Source organism: Trichosurus vulpecula, chromosome 8, assembly GCF_011100635.1.
Source record: "Trichosurus vulpecula isolate mTriVul1 chromosome 8, mTriVul1.pri, whole genome shotgun sequence".
Lineage (NCBI taxonomy): Eukaryota > Metazoa > Chordata > Mammalia > Diprotodontia > Phalangeridae > Trichosurus > Trichosurus vulpecula.
Genome location: NC_050580.1, coordinates 74,083,073 through 74,097,897, shown reverse-complemented (window position 1 = coordinate 74,097,897; position 14,825 = coordinate 74,083,073). Strand labels below are relative to the sequence as shown.

Genomic DNA, 14,825 nt, shown 5'->3' with positions numbered 1-14,825 from the left:
CCATGCCGGACAGTCTTGTCCAGTGTTTCCCATGTCTCACAGTCAATATTAAAGTTCTTCAGAGGTACCTTGACAGTGTCCTTATTCCACTTCTTCTGATCACCATGTGAGCACTTACTACGTGTGAGTTCTGCGTAAAATAGTCTTTTGGGTAAGAGCATGTTGGCATTTGAACTATGTGGCTAGCCCGTTGGAGCTGTGCCTCTGCAATAGAGTTTGAATGCTTTGCACTTCAGCTCCATGAAGAAAAATTACTTTGGTGGCTGAATGGAGGGTGGATTGTAGTGGGGAGAGACTTGAGGCAGGCCGACCCTCCAGCAGCCTATTACGATATAGTCCGGACATGAGGTGGTGAGGGCCTGCACTAGAGGACAGTGTCAGAGGAGAAAAAGGGGGCATATTCAAGAGATGTTGCAAAGGTGAAATTGTCAGCCCTTGGGAACAGATTGGATAAAAGTCAAGAAGGATGAGAACTGAGAGAAGTCCATTGGATTTGGTAGTTGGTAACTTTGTCAGAACATTGGTAATTTTGGAGAGAGCAGTTTCAGCTGAATAATGAGCTTGGAAGCCAAACTGATGAGAGTTAGAGGAAAGGAAATGTAGGCATCCATTATAGATGATCTTTTCAGGGAGTTTAGCCACAGAAGGGAGGAGAGATATGGGACACTAGTGAGGATGGACAGATCAGGGGAGGGTTTTTCAGGAATGGGGGAGATACAGTCATGTTTATAAGAAGTAGAGAAGCAACCAGTGGACAGGGTGAGATTAAAGATTAGTGATAGAGTAGGAGTAATAGAGGGGGCAGTCTGCTGGAGAAGATGGAATGAAATGGCATCATTTGTGCATGTAGGCAGGGCTTACCTTGACAAAAAGAAGGGTCACCTCTTCCTGTGAGATGGATTGAGGAGGAGAGAGTGATGGAAGAGGAAGAGAGGATAAAAGGAGGCTCTCAGCAAATGGCCTCCACTGTTTTCATGAACTATGAAAAGGTTTGCAGCTGAGAAAGTGTGAGGAGGTGGTGTCATGGGAGGGCTTGAGGAGGGGTAGAAAGGTTTGAATAACACCCAGTTAAGAGTTTGTAACATGAACTTGTAGTAGACCCTGTCAGCACTGTTTTATGATGATTTTCTCCAGTCTTTTTCAGCAGCATGTATAATATGAGTGAAGGCAGCAGCTGGTTAGAGTAATCCAAGACTGAGGCTTGGCAGATCATGGGTGGCAGGATAAGGGGGCAAGGGATGACAGTGTAGAATTGAATTGATTCACTGAAGGGTCAAGATAGAGAAGAGAGGAGAGTGTAGCCAGTACCAGAATGATGGCCTGGGAAAAGAGTTGAGGGGTGGGGGGTTTGGAGGCCATGGTGAAGACAAAGAACAGGAGTAGGAGTTGACGAGGCAAAGGGAGAATGACAACATATTTTGTTCAAATAAGGGAATTTCAGAGTTCATAAATATAAAAATGGAACACTTTTAGGTGATAGCAAGATCAGGAATATGACTATTTCTTGTATACCTGTGGGGTGGAAGCTTAGGTTGTGGGAAATGACTAAGGTGAGGAACTGAAAGGTTGGAGTGTTTGAAGTAGCATCAAAATGTATATTGAAGTCCCTTTAGTATGGGGGCAAGTCTTGGGGAGGAAGGAGTGTGAGCCAGGCACTGAGTTTATTGAGAAAAGGAAAGAATACTGGAGGTCAGTAGGTAACAGTTACAAAATTTTAAATGGGCGGTATGGATTGAGTGAACCTCCAACAATGAGAGATCCTGAGTGTTGGATGTAGAGGTAAAGCCTGAAAGTGCCGATGGAAACAAGTGTTAAAACTCTCCCACCTCCACTGGCGAATCAGGAAGTGGAACCACTACTGGAAAGGGTGGCCAGGGAAGCTGTGTCAGCAGTAAGTGTGTGTTTTCTATGAATAAATGGTTTGAGGGAAAAAAACAAGTTTGTTACCTATGGAGTTGGTATTTCAAAGAACACAGTGGAAGAGATCGGTAGCTTGAAAGTGGGATGTTATAGAGCTTGAGTGGAGAGGTATGGGAATAAGTGGGTAGTCAGGGATTCTGGTGGGGTTCTGAAACACTGGGATAGGGAGCATATGATAGGGTGGGAGTTTGTTAATCACTGAGACATGAGTTCAGGTAGAGGTTATCAACATCATTAGGTAGCGGTGGATAGCTGAAAAAGTAGGGATGGGAGAAGCACTCATGCTTGTGTAGGCTTGGGCTGGAAGGTGTAGGGTGTTCTCTCCTTCCTGGCAGACCAGATAAGCAATTGGTGGAGAGGAGTAGAATGATGAGAGGTGCTGGGATAGAAATATAAAGAATGAAATGATGTGTTCTCTCAGTGGAGCTCATATTTGAATGGGGGAGATAACAAATGCATATATAATTATATATAGGATAAATATGAAGAAAATAAATGCAATGAAATACAAAATAGTTTGGTTAGATATATAAATCTGAGAGTCAGTATCATAGAGATAATTAATAACCCATGGAAAATAGTGTAAAAAGGAAAAGAGGCCCCAGGACAGACCCTTGAGGAACACTCACAGTTAGGGGTCGATTTATGGATGATGAGCCAGTAAAAGAGAAGTGTTAAGTAGTATGTCTAGGCATAAATAACTTACTTTCTCTGTCACTGGAGGGAATGTCTTCATCATGGAGATCATAACCTTTGGATGCTTTTAGGTGTTTGTGCTTTTTATTGACTTCGTATTTCCTCTCCCTCTTTGAAAGGATAGCCAAAATAACAAAATTCATCTGGAAGAACAAATGCTCCAGAATATCAAGGGAATTAATGAAAAGAAATGCTAAGGAAGGTGGCCTAGCCATACCAGATATTAAACTGTACTATAAAGCAGTAGTCATCAAAACTACTTGGTACTGGTTAAGAAACAGAGTGGTGGATCAGTGATAGGTTAAGTACACAAGACATAGTAGTCAATGACTATAGCAATCTACTCTTTGATAAACCCAAAGAATCTAGCTTCTGGGCTAAGAATTCACTATTTCACAAAAATTGCTGGGAAAATTGGAAAATGGTATGGCAGAAACTGGGCGTAGACCAATATCTTACACCGTATGCCAAAATAAAGTCAAAATGGGTTCATGACTTAGGAATAAAGGCTGATACTATAAGCATTTTGGGAGATCAAGGAATAGTTTACCTATCACATCTATGGGAAAGGGAAGAATTCATGACCCAGCAAGAGATAGAGAGCATTACCAAATGCAAAATGGATAATTTTGATTATGTTAAATTGAAAAGTTTTTATATAAACAAAGCCAATGCAACAAAGATTAGGAGGAAAGCAGAAAATTTTGAGAAAATCTTTACAACAAATGTATCTGATAAAGGCCTCATCTCTAAAATATACAGCGAACTGAGCCAAATTTATAGGAATACAAGTCATTCCCCAATTGAGAAATGGATATGAACAGGATATCAAAGGATATCATATCAAAGGATATGAGCAGGCAGTTTTCAGAGGAAATTGAAGATATCTATAGGCATATGAAAAAGCTCTCTAAATCACTTGATTAGAGAAATGCAAATCAAAACAACTCTTAGGTACCATATCTCTCCTATCAGATTGGCTAATATGACAAAACTGGAAAATGATAAATGCTGGAGAGGATGTGGGAAAATTGGAGCATTGTTACATTGTTGGTGGAGTTGTGAATGGATCCAGCCATTCTGGAGAGCAATTTGGAACTAGCCCAAAGGGCTATAAAAATGTGCATACCCTTTGACCCAGCAATACCACTTCTAGTGCTGTATCCCAAAGAGATCACAGAAGTAGGAAAGGGACCTGTATGTACAAAAATATTTATAGCAGCTCTTTTTGTGGTAGCAAAGAATTGGAAATCAAGGGGATGCCCACCAATTTGGAAATGGTGAAACAAGTTGTAGTGTATGAATGTAATGGAATACTGTTATGCTATAAGAAATGGGGAAGATACAGACTTCATAATAACCTGGAAAGACCTACATGATCTGATGCTGAGTGAGAGGACCAGAACCAAGAGAACATTGTACACAACCACAGACATATTGATTCTGTTATGACTAATTTCGATAGACTTGGCTCTCCTCAGCAATACAAGGCTCAAAGACAACTCCAAAGGACTCATGATGTAGAGAGCTGTCTACATCCAGAGAAAGAATTACCGAGCCTGAATGCAGATTGAGGCACACTGTTTGCTCTCTTTTTTTTTTCTCTCTCTTTTTTTTTGGGGGGGTGGTTTGTTTCTTCTCTCTCATGATTCATTCCATCGTTCATAATTCTTTACAACTTGACTATTATGTAAATAAGTTTAATGCGAAGGTATATGTAGAACATATATCGGATTTCATACTGTCTTGAGGGGGAGGAGGGAGGGGAAGAAAATTTGGAATTCAAAAACATGTGAAACCCAGTGTTGTAAATTAAAAATAAAAAATCTAATTTAAAAAAAAAAAAGGATAGCCAAAATGAGGCTTTTCTATCATTTTCACACATGCATGTGAAGTGGAAAATTTTTATGCCTTCTTAAACTTTATAAGTAGCAGCTCACATGTGAGCTTAAGATTAATTTGCATCCATTGACTGTGGATTTACTTTCTATGGAATGAGTCACCTCTTTAAGAAAGCAAGAAGTCCAGTAGCAAAAATATTGGGAATTGAAGGGGCTCCCCATCAATGGCTGAACAAGTTATGGTATATAATTATGATGGAATACTATTGTGCTATAAGAAATGATGAGGGGGGAACGGTTTCAGAAAAACTTGGGAAGCCATATGAACTGTTGCAGAGTGAAATGAATAGAACCAAGAGAATATTGTATGCAGTAAAAGCAATATTATAATGATGATCAACTGTCAAAAAACTTAGCTATTCTAATCAGTACAGTGATCCAAGAGAATTCCAAGGACTCATGATGAAAAAATGCTGTCTCCTTCCAGATACAGAACTCATGAACTCTTAAGTATGGATTGAAGAATATTGGTTTTTTTGCATTCTTTGTTTTTATTGTTTTTTTCCCCAACATGGCTAATATGGATATATGTTTTGCATGACTTCATATGAACAATGGGTATCATATTGCTTGCTTTCTCACTGGATGGGACAGGGTGGAGGGAAGGAGAGAATTTGGAACTCAAAATTTAAGAAAATGTGTAAATAAAGTATATTTTTTTAAAAAGAAAAAGGAAGCAAAAGTCTAAATGCCGAAATACTGGTATTTAAAGGGAACACTTGAGGATCCTTGTATATTTTGCCTGGACCTCTTCTAATGAGCATTGCTCTGAAGCTATATAAAGAAATATTTAGCAATAGACACCCCGTTGCCTCAGCTCATAATTATAGTGGCTCCTCATGTTTTGAAATTTTCCTTCTTAAAATTCAGAAATTCTTTTAATTTGAAAAACCTCTTTCATTATAGCTGAAACTGTTTTCTATTTAGAATCTAAATAATATGGAGTAGCAGTTACTCGTTATGTCAATGTAATTGGTGTTATACAAGAAATTCTTATAGTTAATTGACTAGTAACTTGGTGTAACATCTCTCCCACTACTTTAGAACTCTTTTAGATAAAATTATAGATTTCTATTGCACTTTAAGGATTACATACTGTTGTAACAATTCGGCTAGCAGCTGCTGTGGGGGTGAAAGACCAACACAAGCCCAACAAGAATGCTGCCAGGTTCTTTTGATCTGCTTTACTAAGGAAAGCAACATTAAGGGGTTAACAATCTTATTTCAATCCAATATACAAATATCATTCACTTAGTTCAGGGGAAAAAGCCAGCACCCTGAACTTCAGAGCAAATACAGATACAAACACACATTAGAAACAGACCAGATCACAATTCATAGTTACCAAAAAGCATCAGCATTCGAGTTCACCAGCCAGGGAGCTAAACAATGGCTGGCCCAGAGTAACGCGCCACTCCTCCTGTGGCTCAGAGCCTCAAGGGAGAACGCCAGCCTCTGGGTTTATATATCTTGTTCAAGGTCAAAGGTGAGCCACAGATGCGACTCATGTGACCTAAAAGCGTCACAAAAATGTGACTTAAACCCACGTGGTCTAAAAGCCTCTGATGTCACAAACATGTCACTCAAATCCATGTAAACTAGGCTTTCCCTTGAGGCAAGGAGGTCATCAAGGACTCCTAATTTAATCAAGGAAACAAAGGCCAAACTCTTCAAGGGCACTTGATTGAATAAGTGTTAAAAGCCCATCTTAATTACCAATACACATACTCAGGTGTAGCTAGCTATTATTTTATACCAATTGTACTTTTTTCCTATATTTTAGGCAAATCTTCAAGCAGTTTTTAACAAATAGAATCCTGAAAGATCCCAAACAAAGACGTTTTTTCAAGTCCAATGATCTCTACGAGCTGTTTACTCTCAGTAGTCCTGATGAATCTCAAGGCACTGAAACCAGTGCTATTTTTGCAGGTATTGCATGAAAAAATTACATTTAAAGGCATATACCCCTAATTCATGCAATATAATGAGCAATTTTTTTTTTCTTTTTTAAATCCATAAATTAGGAACTGGTTCAGATGTTCAAGCACCTAAACAGCATTTGAAAAGAAAATTTCATAGCTCCTCTCCTGTTGCTGACAGAGAAGGTGTGCACCAAGCAGATGTTTCTCCAGAATGCAGCACATTATCTGATGCCAACATTTCTGAAGCCATTGCTGGTTCATCTCAAGGAAAATATAAGGATAAAGGAACGGGTGTAAATTTAGGAACTTTTAACCAAAGTAGCCTTTCAATGGAGAGTGTTGAAGCTCATCTTAGAGAAGATAAGTGTGCACATATGAATACATTTTCCATGCCAGATGAACCATCAAAGACTATCATGACTTTAGGGAATGGGGAAAATTTAAACTCTTCACGTATCACTGAAAACTTCAAGACAACTGGTGGTGAAGGTTTAGATACAAAGCAAGACCTTCCTTGTGAGAAGAGAAGCTTACAGGCCAAACTGGATCACAGTCTTGGGAGTGAGCAGACTGAGAACCGCTTCTGTAAACACAAGTCAAAAACAAAGCATCACCTTGTGGAAGGAAAGGAGACTCGAAAGCACAAAGGGCAGAAGCAGAACTCTAATGCATCCAGACATTCCAAAGATGCCAAGTTTGAAGGAACACGCATCCCATACCTGGTTAAACAAAAACAGTACCAGAAGCATGATGATGAGAAAGAGGAAAATGAGCAAAAAAATGATGATTATGTTCTGGAAAAGCTTTTCAAAAGATCAGGTAATCTTTTTCAGTGAGTTTTCCATAGGAGTGCCAGAATCAGAAAATTCCCCTTTCTGTATTTTAGTTCTCTCTGTCTTTGAAAATAGTTGCTGTCTTCAAATTAAAAAAAAAAACAAAAACACAACACCCTTAATCCTTTCTAAAGACTTGAAGGAAATGGAAGTTTTTGAAAAATTAGATTTTACTTCAAAGCAATAAACTGAATGTTTACAGAGATAGCCAGTTCTTTGAATGATATGACACTGTATGAAAAACAGTAACAAGCTTATTTGCATGTTATACTTAATCTCAGATGTTAATTTTAAATGACTCAACTTTTGTTTTTAAAAAATTTTCAACCTACCAATGATTAAGATTTAGTTTAAGTTTTATTTTTGTTCTTTATTATTTTTATTTTTAATTTATTATTATTATTATTCATTACTTTTTCACTTATTTGCCAACTTTGGGTATCTAGAACATAGCTAAAATTCCAAATGTAAGTAAAATGGCCAGTAAGAGTCAAAACCAGTCCTTGGGACTTCACTCATAACCTATTTAACTTAAGACACTGTTTTATAACAAGTTTGATTCATTGATTTCCCTGTCCAAAGTAGATTAGAAACCGCTTTCCCAGTCTAAAACAGATTAGAAACAGAAAACTAGGAAGAGGGTTTGAGATAAAGGAGATGAATCTTGTCATTGTTGTAGGAGCTAGAAGTGATAGTGGATTTCCTGATTTTAAAGAGGAGAAGGAAAAACTGAAAACTCTAACTAAAAAACTCAAGTTTAATAGTACAAATAAGACTATATATTCTTCATTAGCCCCAGGCAACATCAGTGTTTTATGAGTTAGTAAAATAGTTTGTATTCATGGTGATGACACTGAAGCATAAGGAGAGTTACTAGAATAATCAAATTTGTATTCCTTGTATTCATTTTTCTCTCTACAGAAAATTTACCTTTACAGAAAATCTACCTTTTAATCTACATGCTACAATATAGAAACAGAAACATTTTCAAGGTCCTTGTTTTTTCTGTACTTAAAAATTCAAACATCTTGGGGAAAAAGGCATAATAAATTGATTACAACAGGTCAGGAACTGTGTTAGGAACCTAATCTGAGAGCATCCTTCAGAACTGTTCTCTATATCATTTAGAAATTACTAAACTTCACTATAATGAACTATGACTATAAAGAATACTGGATGTCATAAATCTTAAGTGTATGCAAAGTGTGCTAGAGCTCTCAACATTTGGTATTTTAAGTTTGCATTTTAAAAATAAAGTTTAGTTACAAAATTTTAAAAATTAAGTGTTTTAGTTTCCTTAATTTGATGAATAAAACTATTAAAAGGGACTAAGTATTCAGTAAATGTTCACCTTTAAATCAATTTCCCTAGAGGCATACCCTATTTAAATATGCTATAGACACTTATAACATATGAATGGATGCAAAATAAGTAAGAACCAGGAGAAAAAAATTACACAATGACTACAGCAACAAAAATGGGAAAAATAAATGTAAATGAAGTGTAATTATAATGGCCAAGCAGCCCTGAAGAATTATGGGATACTGCATATACTGTTGAACATATTTGATGTATTGGTTAGTTTTGCTGAATTTTTTTTCTCATTTTATTTTTATTTTTTGTTAAAAGAGATGGCTCTGTGCATGGGAGCAGGATGTATTGGAAAATAAGTGTTATGTAAAACAAGAGATTGAAAATTCATTTAAAAAAATTATTAAATAAAACTATCCAGTGGGAATAAAAAAATAATTCAAGCATAAGACCTTTACTTGTCCTTTGAAAATGGACAGTACTATAACTAGCAATTGTATAAGCATGGGCTCTTATTTCAATTTGCTGTTTTGATTTGTCTCACTAGTAGGCGTTCACAGTGTCATGAAACACGATGCTATTATGGAGGCTTCCAGTCCGGATTATGTGTTAGTGGAAGCAGAGGCAAATCGAGTAGCCCAGGATGCATTGAAAGCACTGAAGATGTCTCGTCAGCGGTGTTTGGGTGCTGTCTCTGGTGTGCCCACGTGGACAGGCAGTAATGGTCTGTCAGGTGCACCAGCTGGAGGAAAGTAAGAGATCATTACCACTTATAGGATATATCAGATCATAGATTAAGAGGCTTTCTAGTCCAACCCCTTCCCTTACCGATGAGAAAATAGACGCAAAGAGGTTCATTAAATGAGGAGGCAGGAATTTGAACCTGGGTCCTCTGACTTCTTTTCTAGTGCTTTTTCTTCCGTACCATGCTGCTTTTTCATTATCATGGCTCAGCCAACCAAACCTATCACACACTAGAAACAGTTCCAAACATTGTATTCTCATTGGACAGATAATTCTTAATCATCTCATGTCACTGTATGTGAACCCTAAATATGGAGATTGTTCCTCTTAAAATTATCTGTCTTCTAAACAGAGTTGCCCATCTGTGGTCTATTATTAGACTGAATTTGAGTGGTTTTGAGAAGTAGGGTTGTGAATACTCAATTTTCCCCCAACTCACACTTCAGGGTTGGAGCAGCTAGGATGCTTATTCCATTATATTGCTTATTTTCTTTCCCCAATGTAGGAACTAATAATATAAAAAGAACACTTCTTCATTAAAAAGGGATGACAGGAGTTAGAGCATAATTAATTAAAATTTTGTAAGAACATTAACCAATTTACAATCATCAGCTGTTCTAATGTAAACCAGACTTTCATTGCAGCCAGGCAATTCTAGTACTCCTCCCTAATTGATTCTCTGCCTCTGATGCCACTTCCTCCTCTCTCTGTCTCAGTTAAGGACTTTACCTCATTTCACTGAAAAAATTGAAGCAATATGCTGAGAGTTCCCTCCCTTACTCCTTATCTCGTGTTCCTTTGATGTCATCCCTCACTACCTTCTTCACTCAAGTCTCTGATAAAGAGGTGACCATTCTACTTGCAAAGACTAACCCTTCTACATATACCCTTGAGTCTGTTCCTTTCTATCTTTTCCAGCAGAGATTACCCCCATTCTGATTTTCAATCTCACACTGTTTACTAGTCCTTTACTTACTGTGTACAAACACACCAGTCTCTCCCAGCCTGGGTCCTGCCATGCCTCTTGGTTATTCTCATATCTTTCCTCTCTTTTCAGCTTAAACTCCTGGGGAGAAATCTACACTTCAGTGACTTTACTTCCTTTCCTCTCACTTTCTTCCAGACTCTTTGCAATTTAGTTTCTATAACTGTTCTCCGTAGGTATCAGTGATCTCTTCATAGCTAAGTAATCTAATGGCCTTTTCCTAGTCCTCATTCTCCTTGGTTTCTTTGTAGCATTTGACACCATTAACTGCTTTCTCCTAGATACCTCTCCTCTCAGGGTATTAGTGACTCTGCCCTGCCTTACCTCCTTCACATCTGACCACTCCGTAGTCTCCTCCAAAACTCCTCTGTGATTTGATCCATGCCCTGCCCAGTAACAGTGTCTCTCAAGGTTCTGTCCTAGGTCTTCTCCCCTTCCTTTTTCCCTATACTGTCTCAGTTTGTGACCTCAGCTCCCATGGATATAATTATAATTTTTGTGAAAAATGATTCCCAGGCCTGTAGATCTAACATTAGTCTCTCATATTCTTTGTATCATCTTGAACAGTGCCTGGCACATAGAAAGCCCTTAATAAATGCTTGTTGGTTAATTGGTGAGATTATGTACTCTGTTAGATGAGCATCCCTAAGCTAAAAAGTCAAAGCAGACATTGAATTTAGATGCTACCATGAATATAGATTTAATTAATAACCTCTTTGATTGTGAAAATAGTATGACAAAGCAGAAGAGTGATCTCTGAGCAGGGCCACGTGGCAATCGAGAGTGTTAGGATAGACATGGCATAGTGGGTCTCGTCTCCCTGCCTCTCTCCTCTTCCTTCTGTTGCCCCAAATCCCCAGGAAACTAAAAATTTCCTAAAGGAAATCTTGGCAGGGGTTGCGGGTAGGGGTGGGTGTTTGGATATTTTGGCTCCAAAATACTGAATGCAAATGTTTTTCTTGTTTAGGAGATTTGGGCAGAAAAGGAATCCTAGCTTGCTTGCTCCACAGTCTTCTTCAAAGTCGACGAAAGAGAGGTGTCAGGTAATGCACCCATTGTACTGGCTTGATGGGACATAAGTGAGAATGTTCCACTTGATCATTTTTGGGGCCAGTACATTCATATCATAGTATGTCTTACATCTGTGTGGTGTTTCATGGTTTTCAGAGTTTTTTCATATTGAGGATCAGAAATCACTTGATCTTTAAACCATTAATTAAATTTGTTACTGTTCTTAGACTGCTTTCACTCAAGTACTTCTCACTGTTCTACAGAAGGTAGGTTGGTACAAACATCTTCAGATTAATAATCTAAAAACTGAAGTTACCAAACCCCAAAGATAGCTCAGAAAATAGAGATTTATGTTCAATTTTTGTTCTTTCTCTGTATCCTCAACCACCTCAAATGAGGAATTGTCTTATTGGTCCACATGTAGACCACACTTTTTTCTAGACTCTTACTTACACAAAACCAAATGTGTTCTATTGTGTTTTTAGTCGTTATTTATCAGTGAACGAGTGTGTATTTTTTTCACTTAAATGACCTCATTTTAGGGGTGTAGCCTGTATCTGGAACAATACTGATGGAGAGCCTAAGTGTTTTGCATGATGATTATCATTGTAAAATATTGATTGTTCTTCAACTTCAGACAAGATGGCAGAAACTCCCCAAAGATTATTAAAAGTGATAAATTGAATATAATTAACAGTGAGGAGCTGGTCAAAGGCTTCCCAAAAGTAATGGCTTTTTTTTTTGTTTTTGATGATTTTCAAGCTTAATGGGCAGGCACTCCAGGTTCCAAAATTCAGTACTGAAGATAGCTATAGTTTGGGGATGTGATTGTTCTGTTGAACTAAATTTGAAGATTCCAATATCAGCTGGATTTGACTCCAATTTCGTGATCTCACTTAGGAACACAGACAGACTTTGGCTTGCTGTCTACTTAAACAACAAAATCAGTAATTTTGTTTTTCATTTGGCTTGCTTTTTGCATTTTGAATTAAACTTAAAATGTTGTGTAATAATTGATTCAATTGCTTTCAAGTTTTAACTTTATTTAAAAACCTCTCTCTTTAGAATGCTGATGTGAAGAAAGATGAAAAAAGTGCCACTGGAACACATTTTAGTGGGAAAATAGAAGATGGAGAATCTTCATCTGGTGCTTTAGCTTCATCATCACTGTTAGCTAAAATGAGAACTAGAAACCATCTTATTTTGCCACAGAGAACGGAAAATGAAAATACCAACTTTCAGCAGGCTTCTGCCCCACTGCCCACTGCAACAGAGCATGATGACCTTTTGGTAGAAATGAGGAACTTCATAGCCTTCCAGGCCCGTACTGATGGACAGGCAAGCACACAAGAGATACTGCAGGAATTTGAATCCAAGTTATCCACATCACAGTCTTGTGTATTCCGAGAACTGCTGAGAAATCTCTGCACGTTTCATCGAGGTTTGAATGGTGAAGGTGTATGGAAGCTGAAGCCTGAGTTCTGCTGACCAAGGCTTTCAATGGATCTCTTATTGAAATTTGTGGATGAGTTTTATTAACGTGTATGTTTGTATAGAGTTTGAGAAAATGATGTAAACACAGACCGCTTTATATTTACTTTATACTGAATCTACCTCATACCTGCAGCTTTAAGGAAGAAGAAATTCTTATCCAACTTTGAAACTGCTGTCATGATACTGACGAAAAGTCATGATGCTGACTAAAAATTATCTTTAAAAAATTGCAATAAGAGCTGTGTAGCAGAGAGGCAGCATGGCATAACTGAAATCAGGAAAAACTGGGGTCATACCCTGCCTCTGGCCTTTATTCACTGTCAGACCCAGGAGCAGTCACTTAACCTCCATGTTCCTCAGGTGACCACTTCCTAGCACTTCTCTACTAAGTTAAATCAAGATCTGCTGAGGTAAATTGGTGGAGGGACCTCTCATACCAGGATCTGATGCAGATCCTTTGCATATTTGGTAAGATCTGTGGATGTCTTCAGGGACCTAACACTTATCTCTTGAAGTTCCTTTGTTCTGTACATTTGGTGAGCATTCATGAAAGAATATCAGGGAAAACATCATTGTTTGTTATTATAAAACTCATGTAATAGGATCTCAAGAATATTAGGTTATTTGTATTGGTCCAAAAACTTTTTGTCACATTTGATCAGTCTTATTTCACAAATCAAATTACTAATATATGATAGTAATAATTATTTTGATATTCAGTTTTAAAGTGTTTTTTAAATTTACCATCAAGAAAAGTAAATTTCTTCCCAAACCATTTTATTACTAGTCTTGTGAATTGCTACTACTGTTTTTCCCTTAAATTATGAAGTATTTTAGTACTACAGAATGAAAGCTATAGATAATACATTGTAGTCTGTACAAAGAGCTAAAAGAAAGTTATCAAAAATTACATTTTGATGCACTTGCTTACCAAGTAGCTCTTAAAATAGGGTTGGAAAGCCCTAAACTTTTAACTGGTTAAGCCAGGGTCTAGGCCAGGGGTAGGGAACTTGTGGCCTGGAGACCACATGTGGCCCTCTAGGCCCTTGAGTGTGGTTCTTTGACTCCAAACTTCACAGAACATATATCCCCTTTAATAAAAGGATTTGTTTTGTGAAGTTTGGATTTAATCAAAGGGCCACACCCAAAGACCTAGAGGGCCACATGTGGCCCTGAGGTCACAGGTTCCCCACCCCTGGTCTAGGCAAACTTAATGTGAAGTGTATAAACCTTATCTACCTTGTACCTGGAATAGTTCTATAAAAACAGAAGTATTGAGGGCAAATGTAATAGCTATGGATGTTTTTTTTCCCCAAAAACCTGTTTACATGCATTGCAAATTGTCTTCTTAGGCTCATTGTGTGCACGGTTTTTGAAGAGTTTGGGCATTATGTCCAGTTATTGTCATTCCTGTTTTATGTAAAATCTGATCTTGTGGTAAACTTGAGAAGCTGTAGCCTTCTTCTCTAATCAGAAGTGTTGTCAAGTTTTTTTCATTGACTGGAAGATAAAGTTCTCATCTCTCTTCTGCTATTGATCCACAGCGACTTTGAGCAAGTCACTAAACTGTCTTCCTGAGTTTGGCTATCTATAAACATGGCAATAATGCCTCACAAATTAAAGGGCTTAATAAAGATGAAAGGTGCTGAATGTATATTTGTTACTATTGTTTCATAATAGAAAGTTTGTACTTTGGTGGAATCTCTTAATTTTTCTTTTTTCTTTTGAAAATCCTGCAATGAAATGTATATAGATTTTATTACAAGGTTTCTATCGTGTATTTTTACTCACTGTATTAAGCATGTTCAGTAATGGTGTTCAAATACTTTATTTTCTCCTTTCCCAGTCTTGACCCTGTAGCTAATAACTTCAACTTGACCCTGTCCTCTGTTCTCCAGTCCCTTGCTGCTGATGGCTTGTCAGACTTGAACCCTGAGTTGACCACCACCATCTCCTTTTTAGCCTCTGTTCACATGCTGGAAGAAATCTAGCAGGAGTGTAGACCAGA

The 14,825-nt window shown here is 37.7% G+C and overlaps 1 protein-coding gene across 1 annotated transcript in view; it reads left to right on the top strand.

Moving 5' to 3' along the window:
• ERCC6 (ERCC excision repair 6, chromatin remodeling factor) overlaps nucleotides 1-13,441 on the top strand; it is a 112,987-nt gene extending 99,546 nt beyond the window's left edge. The window contains exons 17-21 of the mRNA XM_036736842.1: nucleotides 6,301-6,446; nucleotides 6,542-7,258; nucleotides 9,131-9,335; nucleotides 11,280-11,355; nucleotides 12,389-13,441. Of these exons, the coding sequence (XP_036592737.1) occupies nucleotides 6,301-6,446; nucleotides 6,542-7,258; nucleotides 9,131-9,335; nucleotides 11,280-11,355; nucleotides 12,389-12,811 (1,567 nt within the window). The 3' untranslated portion in view covers nucleotides 12,812-13,441. The remainder of the gene's footprint in view (nucleotides 1-6,300; nucleotides 6,447-6,541; nucleotides 7,259-9,130; nucleotides 9,336-11,279; nucleotides 11,356-12,388) is intronic.
• The last annotated feature ends 1,384 nt before the right edge of the window (nucleotides 13,442-14,825 follow it).